The 18,759-nt window shown below is 56.4% G+C and overlaps 1 protein-coding gene across 3 annotated transcripts in view; it reads right to left on the bottom strand.

Annotated features, from left to right (window-relative positions):
- Positions 1-314: 314 nt before the first annotated feature.
- PDE9A (phosphodiesterase 9A) overlaps positions 315-18,759 on the bottom strand; it is a 104,589-nt gene continuing 86,144 nt past the window's right edge. For 2 of the 3 annotated variants that reach the window (XM_027546933.1, XM_027546953.1), the window contains 11 exons: positions 17,837-17,911; positions 13,652-13,738; positions 12,629-12,733; positions 11,927-12,009; positions 10,616-10,772; positions 7,705-7,818; positions 5,757-5,861; positions 4,950-5,078; positions 3,131-3,226; positions 1,627-1,702; positions 315-541 (listed from right to left, as the gene is read on the bottom strand). In XM_027546933.1, coding sequence (XP_027402734.1) covers positions 531-541; positions 1,627-1,702; positions 3,131-3,226; positions 4,950-5,078; positions 5,757-5,861; positions 7,705-7,818; positions 10,616-10,772; positions 11,927-12,009; positions 12,629-12,733; positions 13,652-13,738; positions 17,837-17,911 — 1,038 coding nt within the window. In that variant the 3' untranslated portion in view covers positions 315-530. The remainder of the gene's footprint in view (positions 542-1,626; positions 1,703-3,130; positions 3,227-4,949; positions 5,079-5,756; positions 5,862-7,704; positions 7,819-10,615; positions 10,773-11,926; positions 12,010-12,628; positions 12,734-13,651; positions 13,739-17,836; positions 17,912-18,759) is intronic. The other variant, XM_027546943.1, reaches the window with a different exon arrangement.

Genomic DNA, 18,759 nt, shown 5'->3' with positions numbered 1-18,759 from the left:
GTCTGTGTCCCACATGGATTTCTTGGCTCACACCACCTGCAGCCTGACCAAGCCACCTCCAGTCCCGCGTCCCCGAGCACAGCCACCAATATCCCCCTAGCAACTCACAAGGAGGACACGCATGTCCCCAGTGCTCTGGGCACTGAGCTGACATCTAATGCCGAATTACATGGAGGCACTCAGCAAGTCACTCAGGCCATCGTTCTAAGACACACGGGTGAGGAAGGCACAGTGTTCTTGTCTCAGGTGGGCACCGGGGAGATTCCTGAAGCAACCCAGGGTACCCAACTCCACCAAAAAAAAGCTCAGACCCATTTCTGTATAAGAATATATTATTTAAAAGACAGTTTAAAAATAAAAATTCTGTACAGCTTGTGAAGTCCTGTTTTTTTTTGTATCAGTGAACAAAATGGTTCTTAGAAAACGATCTCGTGGTGGCAGGCACTCAGGACCACTTTTTCCTGCATGGATGATCCTGCGAAGCTCGGCCGGCTGGGTCCAGAGGAGTAGTCTGCAGCTCTCTGCTTTCTTCAGGCACAGTCTGCTTGGAAAAGGGAAAAGATGCTGGTTTGTGTTGGTGGGATCAAAAATGCTCTGCCAACACCACAAATCTCATGGCATCACATATAGTGAGCGATTTTTCTGTATCAGAATTTTCTGCTTGTTGAACAGCTAAAACAAGAAGAATGGGATTATTACCTTTAGTTTAGAGATTGGGGCTCTGCGGCTCAGAGAGGTTGAGACACCTGTGGGTATCACTCAGCTTGTAATGAACAAAGCCTGGACTCATGTGGTGTGACCAGACCCCATGGAGACTGAATGAACTGGTTTGCCTTCTGCCTGGACTGAATGAATAGCCAGGATCCACAAGTGCAGAGGATGTGCTTGTAGTGACATAAGCAAAGACTATTTCTGAGAAGCTTTGAAAAATGTTTTCTCTTATAAGTGGTACCTATGCTAATCAGGATGAGATGGTTGGATGGCATCACCGACTTGATGGACATGAGTTTGAGCAAGCTCCAGGAGTTGGTGATGGACAGGGAAGCCTGGTGTGCTGCAGTCCACGGGGTTGCAAAGAGTCAGGCACAACTGAGCGACTGAACTGACTGATGCTAATCATTGATCTTTTTCTGTTAACTAAGGTATGACACCTTCTTTCAGAGCCTAATTGTAACAATTATATGCTAGGAAGAGACATTCCATTTAAAAACATTTGTGCATACAGATTTCTTCCCTTCCTTCCCTTCCTCCGTCCTTCCCAGTTTTTCACACTGTCCCCGTTTCAGTCTGAAAACTAGTCAATCCTAAAGGGAATCAAGCCTGAATATTCATGGGAAGGACTGATGCTGAAGCTGAAGCTCCAATCCTTTGGCCACCTGATGTGAAGAGCCAACTCACTGGAAAAGACTCTGATGCTGGGTAAGACTGAAGGCAGGAGGAGAAGGGGATGATAGAGGATGAGATGGTTGGATGGCATCAGCGACTCAATGGACATGAGTTTGAGCAAGCTTCGGGAGAGAGTAACGGACAGGGAAGCCAGGTCCGTTGCAGCCCATGAGGTCGCACAGACCTGGACACAACTGAGTGACTGAACAACAACCGAGACATCACTCAGAACAGCGTTACCTTCGCTCTGTCGCCCGAGGTCTCTGCTTTTCTCTCTTGACGTGGCGCTCCCAGACGTCAGGCTCTCAGCCTTCTGCTATGACCAGGACAGAGCACACAGGAGGTGACAGACAGTGAGTGAGCGACTGCCTTCTGCTCAAAAGCTTCCTGGGACAGGAGGTGCTAAGACATGTGAGGAGACGTGCCCCTGGGGGCACCTCCCAGAAACAGCTCTGCACGGTCTACCTTCCCGGCCGTTGGAACCTCACCACGTGGCCTCCATTTGGTCTTGGACAGTGAGCTCTTGCTGGCTGCAGGGGCAGCCCCAGAGAACTGGCCATGGTGGATGCTGAGTCCATGGCCCCATTACCTCTTTTGTGGGTCAGCTCTTTCTGGGGGCAGGAAGGGGCCGTGGAGGGTCCTACTGGCCGTCTGGGCAGCCGGCCTGGCCTGGAGACTGAGGCCTTTGCAGTGACGGCTCGAGGCTGGACCAGGGGGGCCAGGCCTGTAAGCCCTCCTGTCAGAGGGCGTGGCTGGGGGACGCCTCCTCTTACATCTGTTCTGTGCATCATGTACTCTTAGGCTTTTGGGGTTGTGTGACTTCCTGGGAGGAAAATCCGACTAGAGAAATCGGTTGCCGGCCGGGATTGCCTATCGACCCGAAAGCACCACGGTGCGTCTGGCATCGTACACAAAGGAGGTTGAGAGGAGAGCCACCGGAGGCTCAGCAAGGCACTGTGGGAGTTCCTGGCTGGAAGGCAGGGTTGAGGCCCTGCCTGCAGTGAGTATGAAGAACAAACGGCATGGGAGGGGACCCTGGGGTGTGGGCGGGGGAGTGCCAGGCAAAGCCCAGTGGGGACCAAGCCCGCAGCAGCAGGGGTGCACTGGGCACCCGAGAGAGACGGGGAGGGAGGGTGGATGGAGGGGAGGCCACACTTGAGTGACTGGACGTCACAGGGGCACATCCCAGGGGTCCCAAGTGGCAGGGGGCCCTGAAGCAGGTCTGCACCCTCTGGGGTCCTGCTGGGGCCAGACCAGCTCTTGTGGCTTCTCTGAAAGCCTCCACCCCAGCTCTGAGCCTCCCTGAAACACAGGACCAACCCCAATAGCCAACTAGAGCCGGATTGGGTCTTTCGATCCTCCTCAAGGTGCCAGCAGAGTCCCATGGCTGGGTGTGGTGGTGGCTTTTCCAGAGACAGGGAGTCTCTTCCATGGCCTTGCTTCTGAATAAAGTCGGCCCTGGGAGGAGGGGAGGGACCTGCACGGGGCCAGAAACCCGCTCTGAGGGGACGCAGGTGGCAGAGGCAGTGATGTCCTCGAACTCCATTGGATGACCACAACCTCAGGGCACAGACTCCCCGCAAGGCTCTGTGCCTCCCATGCTGTGAGCTCCCTGAGGATAGAACACCTCTGCATCAGGCCTGGGCTCTCTGTGGGACAGATGCGCTCGGTTGGAGGCCCCCTGGGTGGTGTGGCCGGGCGGGGTGGGGCCCGTGGATCCCAGGCCTTCACAGAGGCGACTCACCTCCCTAACGGCATCATCCATCTGCTTCAGCTCCTCGTAGCGATCTCGGGACTCCCACAATGGCTGCAGCATGAGCTCCTCAACCACGGGGAAGAGCTGTGAGAGAAAAGATGGCTGTCAACAGGCTGTCATCCTCGCGGGAAGCGCATCGTGGGAAACCAGCCGCCCTGGAGACATGCTTCTGTCCAGGGTCACGGCGGGGGCAGAATCCAAGGTGCTCCAGGCACGAGGCTGGCTGCTCAACGGCTCCTGGGAGCCTGCGGGGACAGAGCACCCACCTGCCTGTTCTGAGTCCCGCTGTTTCCAGCTCTCACACTTCCCACGAGGACTGGCAGAAGCCGCTCCCTCCTTCTGCCTCCCAGAACCCCAACATCCCTCCGCGGACTCTCTTTTCCCAAATGCCAACCTCGCCAACCTCACCCCCAAGACTCCGGGAAGCCACGGGTGGGGGGAGTGAAGGGACCCCGCATGTGGCCCGGGACCCCCTCTGCCTGCACCACACTGGGGCCTGGATCCCCCTGTGGCTCTGCCTCTCGCCTGCAGTGCCCACGGTCCCAGGTCCACCTGGTGAGCATACTTTGTCTTTGAGACTCAGCTCTGAGGGGGCTGCCTCTCCCTCTGAGGAGCCCCCTCCTCAGTCCCAGGAGGCACATCCCCTGCCTCCCTGCCCCCTGGGGCCCTGTGCACACAGCCCCGAGCCCCAGCCTGCTCCTGCAAGGGAGGAGGGCAGGCCCACCATCACCACTGCTGGCTGGCACCTGCCACCTGTGGGGTAAGAGTGCTGTGGGGCTTGAGGAAGGGTGCGCTGAGGTAGTTCTGGAAGGTTGCTGAGAACAGCAAGGGGGGCCCAGGCCAAGGCAGGCTGAGCTTAGAGCTGGAGACTTGAAGAAGGTGGGACCAGGAGCCAGGGGCCTCTCCGGTAAGGCAGAAGTGCCCAAGAGGATGGGCGACGGCCCAAAAAGGCGGGTGGTCTGCCCTGTGCTGGGGGCAGTGGGGAGCCATGGAGAGAGGCAGAGGCTGTCTCCTTCCTGAGGATTAATGTGGTGATCGCTGTGGGGGTGGGGGAGACAGGGGCGGGCAGGTCAGAAAGTTCTTCTGAAGGCAGAGATGAGAGGTGCTGACAAGGCCCTGCTGGTGCCCTGGGTCGGGGGGTTGGGGTGGCTCCAGAGACACGGTGCAGGAGGGCCGCCTGGCCCAGGAAGGGGCAGCGAGAGGCTCTGTGGTTCTGTGGCTGGGTCACTGCTTGGGCTGGGGGGTGGGCACGGAGGCCAGGAGGGGTGGGGGGCAGTCTGTTTGAACACGCGGGTGTTAGGTGTGGTGGGCTTCGGGTGAGTGTCAGGTAGGCGGCTACTGCACATGTGTGTATGTTTGAGTGTGTGTCCATGTGAGTATGTCCGTGTACCTGTGTGAGTGTGTGTCATGGGAGTGTGTGTCTCTGTGTGTGTCCATGTGCCTGTGTGAGTGTGTGTCTGTGGGAGTGTGTGTGTGTGTAATGTGAGTGTGTCCATGAGGCTGTGTGTGTGTGTCCGTGGGAGTGTGTGTCTGTGTGTGTCCATGTGCCTGTGGGAGTGTGTGTCTGTGGGAGTGTGTGTGTGTCATGGGAGTGTGAGTCTCTGTGTGTGTCCATGTGCCTGTGTGAGTGTGTGTCCGTGGGAGTGTGTGTGTGTGTGTGATGTGAATGTATGTCGTGTGTCTGTGTGTGTCCCTTTGTGTGTGTCCATGTGAGTGCATGTCTGTGAGTGTGTGTGTGTGTGTCCATGTGAATGCACACGTGTATTTCTCCCTGCTGGGTCACCAGCTTGCAGAGGTGGTCATTCACCTTGGTCACTGTCTCAAACATCGGGATCAGGACGAACTTGATGAAACCAATCTGGGCTGTGGCTTTGGTCACTTTGTCCCGGTCCATGAATGGGGCCACGGGGAGGCCCTCTGACTTCTCGCGGTCACTCTGCAGGGAAGGTACCGAACATGATGTTAAAGAAAGAAACACTCGTGGAATCTGGGAGCTTCAAGGATCACTGCTCTCAGAGGAAGAGAAAAACAGCCAACATGCTAGCAGAATCACCCGCATCACAGATGGTAGTGAGCGCGTGGGAGATGAGGGCGCTGTAAGTGCCAACCAGGGGCCTCCGAGCCTGCACGGTGTGTCCAGGGGCGGGGAGGACGGCTCCAGGCCCTGCTGGCTGCTCAGCAGCAGAGCAGCTTGTAGACCAGCACCCCCCACCCTGCGACCCCTCATCCTGGCCCCAGGCTCATCAAGCTGCTCTAGCGAGAGGCTTATTGTCCCTTCTGACATTTTCCGTCTTAGGCTGGCTTTGCTTCCTATCCCAGAGTGTCCCCAGCCATAACTGTTTGGTCTCATGCACCCAGGGGCCCCCATTGGGTGGGGGGAGTTAATCAGTAATAACAGGGGTGCTAACACGGTGACAATTTGACATCAGCTTTTCCTGCTCATCCCTGCCTTGTGTGTCTCAAATTACAACCCCACGCGTTTCTGGCGTGCCCCTGCTGTGAAGGCTTCTAGAAGCACTGACACTGGCCACCTTGGTGCCTCTGTCACATTTCAAACAGGAACCCAGTTAAGGGGCTAAAGAGCCCCAGGAGGCGTGGCCTGTGCGACGCTTACCTGCATGAAATATTCCTCCAACAAACAGTCCACCCACGGTTCTGCCACCTCCATGGGGCGGACCTCGTTAGAGATGTCACAGCATTTGATCAGTATCATCTTCAGCTGAAAGAAGAGATCTGGACTCAGCTGTGCAGCAAGGGACGCACCTTGCTGGGCTCTGGGTCTGGGCTTGCCATCACAGGCCAGCAGGGGGGAGGGTGGGCAGTGCGTGTGGAGAGGAACTGAACTTTGCTGTGACCCCTCCCCCAAAAAGGGCACACTTCCCACTGCAAGGGGAGGAGAACGGGGCATCACCACACTCTTTCCTGGAGGCGCTTGAGTAGCAGGAAAGCCCCTTGAACACATGGACATTTTGTCTTATGAACCACATACTGCAAAGCTCACAAGTATCTCTCTGATGTTGACGATACATAAAAAACATAGACAGACAGCGCTGTCAGGAGGCAGAGGTTTAAACGGTCATGAGAAGAAACCCTGTGGGCCTGCTGAGCACTGAAGAAGTGCGTTAGACACACAGGGCGAAGGCGACCCTCACAGAGCAGCAGGGAGCGTGCCCACCGGCCTCGGTGACAGGGACAGAGTAAAGGGAAAATGTGTAATTAAACAGTTAATTCCCAGGGGGCTCAAGTGCTAAAGAATCCATCTGCCAATGCAAGAGATGCAAGAAACATGGGTTTGAGTACTGGGTCGGGAAGATCCCCTGGAGAAGGAAATGACAACCCACTCCAGTATGCCTGGAGAATCCCATGGACAGAGGAGCCTGGCGGGCTACGGTCCAGGGGGTCGCAGGGTCAGGTATGACTGAACACGCGCATGTGCGTGCACACACACACACACACACACACACGCACACACACGCTCTAACGGATTATACACAGAGAAAAAAATACGCAAGACCCCTGTAAGTTAATGATCACGCAAGAAGTGAGTTTTCTTAACCATAAAACCAAGCAGGCTTGCTTAGCAAGAAAACCACGTGATAGAAGCATGGGGACATACCCTCAACCACAAACAACGGTGGCGAGCGACCCACTCCTGCCCAGTGAGCTCAGTGAGGTAATGCCTCCTAGGACATACTCTGCACATGCAAAAGACAATAATTCATGGAAAGGTGATGTCTTAGAGTGAAAGACCCTCGTTGTACTGTGACCTGAGATCATTCTTCCATGCTGCCATGACAGTCCCGGCTTAAGCACATAGGGACAAGAAAACTCCCCCCACCCCACCTGACATGGAGGAGGAGCTCATGACGGAAGCGCAATGTCTACTCAAGAACCAGGAAGAAGGTGGTCTTTTCTGCTCTCCCTACATTTCCTTTGACTATAGGACCGAGCCCACCAAGTTCTCAGGGTGTGGCATCCTCTCACCCACCCACTTGTAAGCCTCACACGCATCTTGTTCTAATCTCTTATCCATGCCTTTGCCTCTCATTGAATTCTTTCTATGCTGAGACATACAGGACCAAGGCTACTTGGAGCCCCTAGAAACACCACCTGGGGTTTCATCAGCACCCCATGGTCTGAACACCACAGGGGAGGCAGGGGTGGGAACCACAGCCCTGCCGGTTGACGGGGGTGTGGTGGGCCTGTGAGAGCACAGTCACACAAATGTCGGGGCAGCCCTGGATTCTGCCCTCTGTTCCCAAGCCTGGCATTCCCCTGCGTTGGCCGGGCCTCTGCATTTGGAACTGCCTTCGCCCACTTATCACATTCGAATCCAAAGGAGATGGAAGGATGGGAAAGGAATTCCTTTAACCAGGAGAAAGGGTCCTACTGGGGGTTGGGGGGCTTTCCCTGCTAAGCGCTGAGACTTTGCAAATTGGTGTTACTGATACCTCACTCCAGGTGAGGGTATGCATTTTCCTTTGGTTTCTTGGTTCCCAGTCTGAGCTGGGGGGTGGGGCTCACCCACCAGCCCCCCAGAGAAGGAAAAAAAGCCCACTCACAAGGGTCATGTGCTCCTTGTTGCTGTAGTCAAAATTCTCCATTTTTTCTTTGAAAGAGTCCATGATTTCCGCATGCCTTGCCATGTCAGTGGCCAAGATTAACGTGATCATTCCCTGAGAAGTGAAAGCCAAGAGTTAACACGGGGCATAATTCCAATAATTACTCAGTGAGCACCCACTGTATGCAGAGCCCTCTGCTCAAGTCACTTCATTCAGACCTCATGCCAATGCCAGGGGTGGGTACTGTCCTCGTTTTTATAAAGCAACTGAGACTTGGAGAGGCTAAGGAGCTTGCCCAGGTCACAGCTGGCGAGTGGAAGGCTGGGGATTGAGCCCAAGGATGCCTGATGCAGGCTGCGTCCCCAGAGAAGGCTCTGAGCCCAGGCCCACTACGAGCATTCAGCTGCAGAGAAGAGGCTCAGCGTGTCTCCTTGTGAAGTCCAGTCTCTTTTAGCCAAGGACAAACGTTTCCTGCCAGTTCACTAATCTAGATATACGGTTTGTTCTTCCTAGATCTTGTTGCTGGAGGTCAATGACCCATTTTCCAAGAGTATTTTTTCTTATTATCTAATCTGTATGTGACTGTATGTGCATATCTTGCTTGGGAACAAAATCTGATGATAAATAATAGCATTCTTCTATTAACAAATTTGTAAGCAAAACTGAAATGTTTTTAATACAAATATTTTATGATCTTGTTAACCAAATGTTGGTTTAGTAAACGTAATGTAATTTGAAACCATGGCCATCCATCAACCTACTCATCCACCCATTAATTTATCTGTCTACCCATCCATCCACTTGTTCTCTCATCCAGCCATCCATTCACTTATCTATCTATCCATCCCTCCATCCATCCAAGTGTCCATCCATCCATCCATCTCTCCATACATCCATCCACTTGTTCACTCATCCATCCATCCGTTCACTTATTCACTTAGCTATCCGTCCATCCATCCATTCACCCAACTTGTCCATCCATCCCACAAATATTTATAGGGAACACCTCTGTCCCGGGTATGATGTTCTACTTCTCTAAGAAAACACCACCAGAAACATCAAATACAGAACTCAAACCAGTCAGTACAGATAAAAAATGTACTTGGGGAGAGGGCATCACTGGCCTTCTGAATTGTGCAATTTCTCGGTAAGGATTTAATTATTAGTGAAGGATCTACTCTCATGATGAGTTATCTCTCAAGATATTCAAGAACAAAACATTATTGAAAACTGGGACAAAGGATTTTACCCCCCAGAAAGTGTTAAAGTCAGTTAGGTGTCCGGGGCAGAGGCAGCAGCGTGTCCCCGTGTGGGCAGCAGGAGGCAGGGCGCGTCCCCTCCTGCTCTGACTGCTCCTCACACGAGGGGAGGGGGCCAGCTGCCTGGATGCTCTGGGCTGAGTTCCTGGCGGGGCTCCTCACCTGGCAGTCATCAGGGGTGGCACACAGGAGGGCCCTTTCTTTAAGACTCGCCCCCTTACCTGCTCCACAGAAAGACTCTCTATAGCAAATAGAAAAACACAGAGCAGGTGCCTGCCATTTCTGTGGGTCCATACACGTGGAAGGGAGGCCAGAAAGCCTGGTGATAACTGCACCAGGAATCGGTGACTCAGCAAGGCCTGCCGTTAAGACCTGGCTGAGCGCTGATTTCCTGGAAGCGAAAGGATGGGAACAGGACTGCAGCCGTCTGCTAAGGCGAGGCTGTCGGTTCTCCAGGAGGAGGCATTCGTCCTGCCCTGGGATCTAGGGTGTCTTTATCAGGTGCCTCTGGAAGCCAGGCCACTGAGACACTGTGTGGACTCCCACATGGAGGACGCGGCTCCCACCTGTTCGAGTCCCTGGGCTGCCGTGCAAAGTGCCAGACGCGGGGGACAGAGCAGCAGGAAGGCATCTCTTCATGACTCTGGAGGCCACAAGTCTAGGAACCAAGGTGCCCCCTCTGGAGGCTCCGGGGACAGTCCACTCCCTGCCTCTGGCTTCTGGCAGCCCCTGGGCTCCGTGGTTTGTGTCCACACCACTCCCGTGTCCACCTCTGCTGTCACACGGCCTCTGTGTCTCTCCTCTGTGTGTCTCTTATACAGATACTTGTCACTGGACTTAGGGTCCCTGTGGATAATCTGAGCTAACCTCTAAAGATCCTAGTTTAATTACAGCTACAAAGATTTATTCTAAATAAGGTCACATTCGCAGCTCCTGGGGGTCAGGAGGTGGACGTGACTATTTTTTTAGCTGGAGGTGGCTATCATTCAACCCACCTCACCCCTCCGGGATTGCTCTGACATTGTCCCTCCTCTGAACATGCCAGAGGGTGGGGCACAGGGCTGTGCTCAGTGAGACCTGCTGTGTGTATGCAGGGGGTGTATGTGTGACTTTGGTGACTTGCAAGCCTCTGTCTCTGGACAGGTGGCCGCCCCCATCCCCCGCCCCATGTGCCCCCAGGAGCAGAAAGGTCTCTTCTCTGAAGTGGGATGTGAGGCTGGCTGGTCACGGGGCAGCAGGGGACAAGAGCAGGGCCTAGGGGCAGTGGTCGGGGTTCTGCCGGGCTGGATGTCCCAGATGTGTCCGTCCAGGACCTGCTTCCTTGGGTGAGTGACCTTGTCTGTGTCAGCCTCAGTTTCCTGGGCTGCGAGATGAGAAAGGACGTATCTCAAAGGGTTAAATTAAATGGTAGTCATGACCTGAAGGTCCATGGAACACTGCCCATGCAGGCCAAGCACACACCTCTTCCTGGGGCGTTGTCACCTGGCCTTGGAGAAGGCGTGGAAGGAGGGCCGGCCCCCCAGGATCCTTGTGGGAGACTGGGAGCTCCTGGGAGCCTCAGGCACAGGGAGAGAGGGCGTCTCCTCTCTGGTGGGGCTCACTGTCCCCCAGGGACCCCCACTCCCCAGTGGGGGCGGCATTGCCCCACACACCTGCCTGATTTGCTTGAAGCCCTCCGGCGACACGTTGGAGAAGATGTTGCACTCGGGCTGGTTGAGAATCTGGAAGGCCACGGCACAGTGGTGGTTCTCCAGGGGCGAGATGTCGTTGTAGCGGACGGCCAGCTCCGTGCGGGCGTTGATCTGGTACCTGGGGGTGGACAGCAAAGGGACCCTCGGGTGCCTGCACTCACATGCGAGCGGGCGCAGTGGTGCAGGGGTGCGCGTGCTGGTGTAGAGGTGGAGGCGATGGGGCTGCTGGAGGGGACCCACTCTGCTGCGCCAGGAACTTACTCCTCCCGGCTCTCCTGGGTCTCAGCTGCCCCTCTGACCAGATACTCCCAAGTCGTTACAGTCCTAACAGTGGACACCACCAATGAACCTCAGGGCCTCCCTGAGGAGGTGCCCTCAAGGTGGTCAGGCCTTTGCCAAGGCACCCTGCAGACACCGTAGGATGTGGGAGGAAGGCTAGATGTTGTGGGCACGGGCCCCTGGCTGTCATGTGCTCAGCGCAGCATCTGAGTGTGAACTGAGGGGGTGCACACCTCCTCCTCCGGGCACGGACGTCCACACCCTGGAATCCACTCTGGTCCTGAGTAGCAATAGCATGCTTCCCAGACAGGTTGGGCATCATCGCCCACATGGGAAAATTCGACACACAAATACACAAACTCCACAGAACAACCAAAGTATCACTATGAACACAAACCAGCAGCACTGGGCCTGGACTCTGGCAGGGACATGGGGTGGAACTCTGTCTTCACCCCGAGGCAGGAGTGGATCAATGTTCCAGCAGAGCCTGGCCCATCTTCCTGGCCCCACGGCCCGCCCTGGACCCTCCCTGCCTCCTCGTGTCCATACCCCTGTTCTTGCTGTCACTGCCCTTGTTCTGTCTCATTCCTGCTGGAAGCAGGCTGGTGAGGCTGCCCTTAGGGGAGTGAGATCCAGAGACTGGGTGGAGGTCCGCCCCTCCCGGTCATGGGTGTGTGAACGTCCTTCCCTGCTGCAGGGGGCGGGGAGCTCTGCTGCTGCCAGGCCCTGCCGTGTAGACGTGTAGACGCAGACCTGCAGCCAGGACCACAGAGGGCTGAGGCAGTCCCCTGGGGTCTGGGATCCTGCTGGGAAGGCCTGGCCCTGGACAAAGTCCTTGGTGGGAAGGCTGCGTCCTACAGAGGTGGGGTGGAGCTGGGGGCTCAGGAGTGCTTCGCTGACAGCTCCCGCTGGGAACTGGCAGGGGGTTGAGCTGAAAAGCTCAACTCTGACACCCAGAGTGCCCTTGATAAGAGAAAAGGACCATGTACATACGTGTTGTTGTAGCCTGGATGATCCAAGTCGTGGCAGATGGCCGCAGTCATCAGGACCAGGATGTCCATTTGCGAAAACTTCTCCTGGATCAGAGAGAGGATTTGGTGGGTGAGGAGGGGGCTGGCAGGGGGGTGGGGCAATGACACAGGGGGATGAAGCTCCCCCAGCTCTGGCCTGGTTGGGGAGGACGTGCCTCTCCCTGGGGTGGGGGGTGGGCACCCACTTGTTAATTGACAAACTGGAGGGGTGGTGTTTCCCCAGGTGGTGGAGGAGCTGCTGCCCCGAGCTCCCCTCCAAGTGGGATGTTCCCCAGACCTACCCTAAGCTCCCCACAGGTGGGATGCCCCCCAGACCCACCCTAAGCTCCCCTCCAGGTGGGAAGCCCCCAGACCCATCCTAAGCTCCCCTCCAGGTGGGATGCCCCCAGACCCATCCTAAGCTCCTCTCCAGGTGGGATGCCCTTAGACCCACCCTACGCTCCCTGCAGGCAGGATGACCCCAGACCCGCCCTAAGCTCCCCACCAGCAGGGATGCCCCCCAGACCCGCCCTAAACTCCCCCCCAGGAGGGATGCCCCCCAGATTCTCCCTAAACTCCCCACCAACAGGGATGCCCCCCAGACTCGCCCTAAGCTCCCCACAAGCAGGGATGCCCCCCAGACCCGCCCTAAGCTCCCCACCAGGAGGGACGCCCCCAGACCCACCTGCAGCCTGCAGCACCAGATCATGCTGTACATCATCTGGGCGACGCAGAAGCAGTGCCGGAAGTTGTGGAAGGGGTTGTTCCGGTAGTTGTCCTGCACGCACAGCTGCGGGACGAGACGGTCCGCCCTGTGCCCACCGCCCACCCTCCTCAAGCTCCCCGCACCTTCTTCCCGATGCCAGCTCTCGACTCCCACCCGGTCCTCATCCAACTGCATTCCTGCTTCCTGGGGTTGAGGATGAGGGAGGGGCCCAGGGGTGCCCAAGGGCCACATAGGGGAAGGTGTCCCCAGGGGACCCACAGTGGGGTGTGAAGCTGGGGGGAGGGCAAGGGGGCTGCGTGTGGGTGCCAGGTCCCCAGCCACCATCTAACCTTCCACAGGCTTTTAAAAAACCTATTTGTTTATTTGGCTGTGTCAGTAATTGTGGCATGCACGATCTAGTTCCCTGACCAGGAATGGAACCCGGATCTCCTGCACTGGGAGCAGAGTCATAGCCACTGGACCACCAGGGGAGTCCCTTTCCACAGCCTTCTAACATTTGGCTCTGAGCAGCATTTTATTAAAAAGAAAGATCGGCTGAAAAACATACACTCAGTCACACATGCACACCCCTCCCCCACATGCACACCTCACACACACACACACACACACTTACACATGGACACACACACAGCCCCTCCCCCGCATGATACAGGCACCAGCACTCACAAATGAACACACACACACGTACTCCACACACACTGGCACACACATGTATACACCTGCATAGCACCCCCTCCCTCCCCGCACACATGCTGCTTAGAACACACTCTTCACACGACTCTCCCTGGTTCCTACTATTTTCTCCTAAGACAGAAGCTTAGGAACAGAGAATGTCTGGTTGGGGATGGGTCCCCGCAGGATTCTCACAGGAGTGTGGCCTTTGTCTGCAGGAAGCCCAGGCCCAAAGGAAGGTACCCATGGTCCATTCCCAGGAAACCCGATGAAACTGTGCTCAGGGGCCGGCAGGGGCCCGACACTCACCAGCCACCTCTTGAGCGTGATGGGGTTGATGCTGAAGTCCCTGACCAGGCCCAGGTCATGGTACATGTGCTCCAGGCAGCTTAGCATCTGCAGGCGCAGGAGCAGAAGGACAGTCAGCAGCGTGGCGGGCTGGGCGCCAGGGGAGTCCTCCCCTCCCGGGGGGCCACAGGAGCAGAGGGATGGTCAGCAGCGTGGCGGGCTGGACCCCAGGGGAGTCCTCCCCTCCAGGGGGCCCCAGGACCCAAGCCTGCTGACTAGGGGGTTTCAGCACCCCCAGAAGGGGTGTGGGGGCTTTGAAAGAGCAGTCGGGGTTAGAAGCCAATGGCATTCTCTACAGGAGGGACAGTGACCAGATGACGTGACGCTATCCCCAAATGACCACACTGGAAGTGACTTGACTTATTTATACACACAAGCACCCATCTCGATGGGTCAGGATCCTGGCCTGAGGTTCTGAGAGACACCTCCAATTCCCGCAGACCCTGCAAGAGCCCGAGGCTGGGAGCTGAGGAGCCGAGGAGCGGCGTTGACAGATACTCATCCATCCCAAACCCGTCTCTTCGGGCCCCCAGGGGCCCTGCTGGGACGCACTTTCTTATGCATGAACCAAAGTGTCTGGAAGGCAAGCTTCCTTCTGGGGAGCACCGCCTCCCAAACCTCATTTCACTGAGCTGCCTTCTACAGAAATCCCCGTTCAACTTGATGTTGATTTTGCTTCCAGGCCCAGAGAGGATTTACTGTCACGGTTGCAATCTATTTAAATGCCACTCAGAACTTTGAAGCTTAATCAAGCCAAGAAGATTAAATGATCTTTAAAAAGTGAGAGCTTGACAAAGTGGGCTCTGCTTTCTGGGAGAAGAGCCCAGGGAGACGGGAGGTCTCGGAGTGGGGCTGACTTAGCATCACCTTAGCAGGACACCAGCCCCCGTGCCCCAGCTCCCCACCCTGGGACCCACACCTGTGCCCCTCAGCCCCAGTGCCGGCCCTGCCCTGGTGTCTGCACAGACTTCCCGTCTGCTCTGTTCACCAGGAAAACCTTCTCTTCCCAAAAAGGGTGTATTAAGGACTGAATCATGACCCTTCAATCAAGCTGTCGAGGCCCTGAGTTCCCCGTGACTGTGTTTGGAGAGAGGACCATTAGGGATATAATTGAGGTTATGCAAGGTCACTAGGGCAGGCGCTAATCTGCTAGGACAGGTGTCTTTATGAGAGGAGATCAGGACACAGACACGCACAGAGGGACGCCCGTATGAGGACACAGGAGGAGAAGGCTGTCGACACGCGGAGGAGAAAGGCCTCGGGAGGGACCAGCCCTGCCCACACCTGGATCTCGGAGGTCGAGCTTCCAGACCGTGAGAAAACAGGTTTCTATTTAACCCCCAAGTCTGCGGCATTTGCTATGGCAGCCCCAGCACACCTATTCAGGGAATACAGCTGAAAATCCACTTTTTCTTGTTACAAAATATATGAGAACTAGAAACACTGCAATTTAGAAGTTTTGCAAATCCAATCCTACAATGAAGGGTCAATGAGCTGGCCACGGAAGGAACACCTCTGGAAGCAAAGACTTGCGTGGCATCACAAAGAACCCACTTAGGAAACTGGAAAACGCCCCAGCCCTGCAGTGGGGGCCCGGGAGGATGTCCAGACGGAAAGTCCTTGAAGGGGCCACATGCTGGTCTTCCTTGAGGGGACAGCCCAGACACAGACTGGGTGCCAAGGTTTGGAAACCGGGGCTTTGAAGGAGCCCTTGACAGGACATGGGGAGTGCAGGGTCCTGGCGTGAGGGCAGGAGGGCTGGTGTCCAGGCTGGTGGCCGGGTCACCCCAGCTTGGCTGGCAGCATGAGCACCTAGTCAGGGTCTAGCCATCCAGAGCTGCTCATGCCCTCGCCGTCCTGGATCAGAGGGGCTGTAGCTCTGACACCCCTGCTCCCCGCCACACCGGCCCATTCGCGGCTGCAGGCAACCCCGCAGAGCTGAAATGTTTGCTGTGAAATCAGAGTCAAGAGGCGGAGGTGATCAGCAGATGAAACCATCTGGCACCACTTATGTGGTGGCTTCAGAGCAGGAGGGATGCGTCTGTACATCTGCTCCCATTACGGCAGCTGTGGACGCTGCAGCAGGTCCTGGGCTGGCAGCTGGGTGATGGTGAGCGTGGAGGACACATGAGATGACAGCGAGGTCCCGCAGCCTTCAAGGCAGGGCTGGGCAGGTGCAGAGCTGTGGGGGCGCTCAGAGGCTGGCCCTTGAGAGAGTGGAGCAGCGTGAGGTCATCTCCCCGTCTGGTCTGTGATCAGAGGACGCTGGGCTGGGCCCTGGGTGATGCAGGGCGCATCACCCCTGCGTGGAGGGGGGTCAGTGAACCACCACCACCCGGGAGCTCTGATTTCTCGGGGGGTGGCCAGATGCAGTGCTGGGGGCCACTCGGGCTGCTGAAGCTTTCAGATGTGTCCTTGTACCTGTTCATCTTTGCTGCTCATTCTCCAAAATTCACGGCACCCCCAGAGGCCAGGGCTGCTGTCTGTGAGCACTTCTGGTTTGCCACCTCGGGCAGGGAGACACTTTACAGAAGCAATGGAACCCTCCCCAGGCTCCCTGGGGGCGTGGAGGTGTGCTGGTGAAACCCTGGGGCTAGATGACGGCCACTCAGGCCAAGCACACCTGCAGGGGGTTGCCTCCCTCTCCTTAGCCCTGCCCTGCCAACACCTGCGCATACATCCCACAGGTGGAGTGACGAGGGCAGAGAGGCGGCCTCCCCCTGGTGGATGCGGGGATCCTTCCACCTCTGACATGAAGGTGGAGCATTCCCTCTCTGGCCACAAGCAGCCTGTGTTCTGTGGAGATAGGAATGGCAGGGTTCTGCCATCAGGGCCCCAGCTTTGCTCTTTCTCCCTGTGGGCGGAGGTCAAAATGACTATGGGGAGCGTGAGATGTGCTCAGAGCAGCACTTGCCCACCTGCTGGAAACAGGGGTGCGTGTTTTAAGTGCCCATGGGCCCACTTGCTCGTGGACAGGCCAACAGGGTCCCCTGTTCAGCGCGAGCTACTGGGACAAGAGGTCTTCACGCTTTTCCTGGAACACCTGACTCTTGTCCTCCTGCCCTGCTTCCCTCCACCACGTCTGTCTTCAATCAAGCACTGATCCGGCAGGTGACACTTACAATAGCCCCTCCTCCCTGAGCCCCCAGCTCCAGTCCTGCATGCTGGTTGGTTGGACATTTTGGAGCATCCGTGCCATCCAGCTGTTCTTCTCAGGGTGGACCGGGTTGGGTGGAGGCGAGATCTGTGCTTCCCCGCCCCTCTTGCTGGGGCTTTTCTTATCCCAGGAGACCACGCGAGTGACAGTGGTTCACGCAGGAGAGTTCAGGGTGCATGATCCATTTCCTGGACCTGCAGGGAAGTTGCTCTGCTGCCCTTGTCCAAGAGCGTGAGCCTTTCTGCGCTCCTGCATGACCGAAAAGCTGGCGAGAATCTGCTGCTTTCAGCGGCCTGAGGTCTATGTGGCTTTGTGATTTCTTGGGGTTCAGAGAGAGGAGGGTGTATCTGACATTATTAGGTAATAGACTAAACAAATGACAATCTCCATGCCTGTGTTTTCTCAGCAAAAGGGAAATTTAAAAGAACTGTCATGCTGTAAGAAGTTACTCTGAGTCCTTGAAGGCTTCCCTGGTGCCTCACGTGGTAAAGAATCCACCTGCCAATTCAGGAGACCCAGGTTCGATCCCTGGTTTGGGACAATACCCTGGACAGAGGAGCCTGGCAGGCTGCAGTCCATGGGGTCACAAGTCAGACACGACCGAGTGACAGATCATGGGTCCTCGAGTCCTCATGGCTCCCCAGGCTGACCACTCTCAGCAGGACCTCAAGTGGGAGCCCCCTCCTGAAATAAGCCCGAAGCCTGGAGGCTCACTCCCACGGGGGCTCGGCAGCTGCCCTGGGGGATCAGGATGCGGCCCGGTGGGGGGGGTGTGGGGGCGTTTCTGAGCAGCCAGATCCTGGTGTTAGGCACTGCTGCTCACATGCTCCTTGGTTCTGGCTCAGGGCCTTCCCGAGCCCAAGGGGCAGCCTGGCTGCAAAACTGGGGAAGCAAGCTAAAAGGAAGAGAAGAGAGAGGAGAAGAGGGATGGGGATGCCTCCCATCTGGTCCCTGAGGCTGGCGCCCATTCCGATGGCTCTCGCACTCACCTCATTGGGCTCCCAGAGCCAGACGTCGAAAGTGGGCTTCCGCAGGGCGTCTATGGTCTCAGGGGACAGCAGGTACTGGAGGGACAGGGAGCGGTGTGAGCTGGCTCTGGCCTCTGTGCTGGACAAAGGCCTGCCACGCCTTCTCCATGTCGTCCCAACCCGTCTCAGGACACCTGGGTCCATTCTCAAGGCCACACCCACGAGAGTTCTGGAGGGGACGACGCTACAGGGACGGACACCCCACCGGTGGGGGCTGGGGCTGGGGGAGTGCTTTAGGACTGACCGAGCAGGGGCCGAGGGGGCATCTGGGGGAGACACAGTGTTCACCCCTGATCGTGGTGGAGGGCATGTGACCATGTAAGCCCGTCACCCTTGACAGTGCTCCACACCTGCAGAGGGTGATTGTGACTGCGTGCTAGTGACATCCCTAGAAACCTGACTTTAAAAAATACAATAAAGTGAAATCGAGGGGGGAAAAATGGGCATACATTCACATACTGGCTAAGAAGCTATTCTGAGGTTTGTTTTTGGAACCTGTCACTAGTTCAGCCGTGGGCTGTAACAACACAGCTTGTGGGTTCTATGGAACACCAGAGTTTAGGTTACATCGTCAGAGGAAACAGCAGACCGTAGACACGGTGTTTGGGATTAAATCCAGTCATCGCCCAGGTCTTTCTCTTTGTGTTTTTAGAAGGAACTCCTGTGGAAGATGGGTGCCTTTTGTTCAGGACCCAGGCTGGGCCTTGTGACTCCCAGGGCAGGGTCCCAAGGCGTGGGTCATGTATTCCTATGGGAAAGGGCACTTGGGTCCACGTGATGACCTTGGACAACATTCAGTGTGTCTTTCATATCCAAGTCAGGGAGACCCCTGGCAGCTCTGGAAGGCTCTTTGCTGCTGTGGGAACAGTGGCGGGTTGGGGGTT

This window comes from Bos indicus x Bos taurus, chromosome 1 (assembly GCF_003369695.1).
Source record: "Bos indicus x Bos taurus breed Angus x Brahman F1 hybrid chromosome 1, Bos_hybrid_MaternalHap_v2.0, whole genome shotgun sequence".
NCBI classification, from domain to species: Eukaryota; Metazoa; Chordata; class Mammalia; order Artiodactyla; family Bovidae; genus Bos; species Bos indicus x Bos taurus.
The sequence above is the reverse complement of the archived record's forward strand: the minus strand, read 5'-3'. Positions and strand labels throughout refer to the sequence as shown.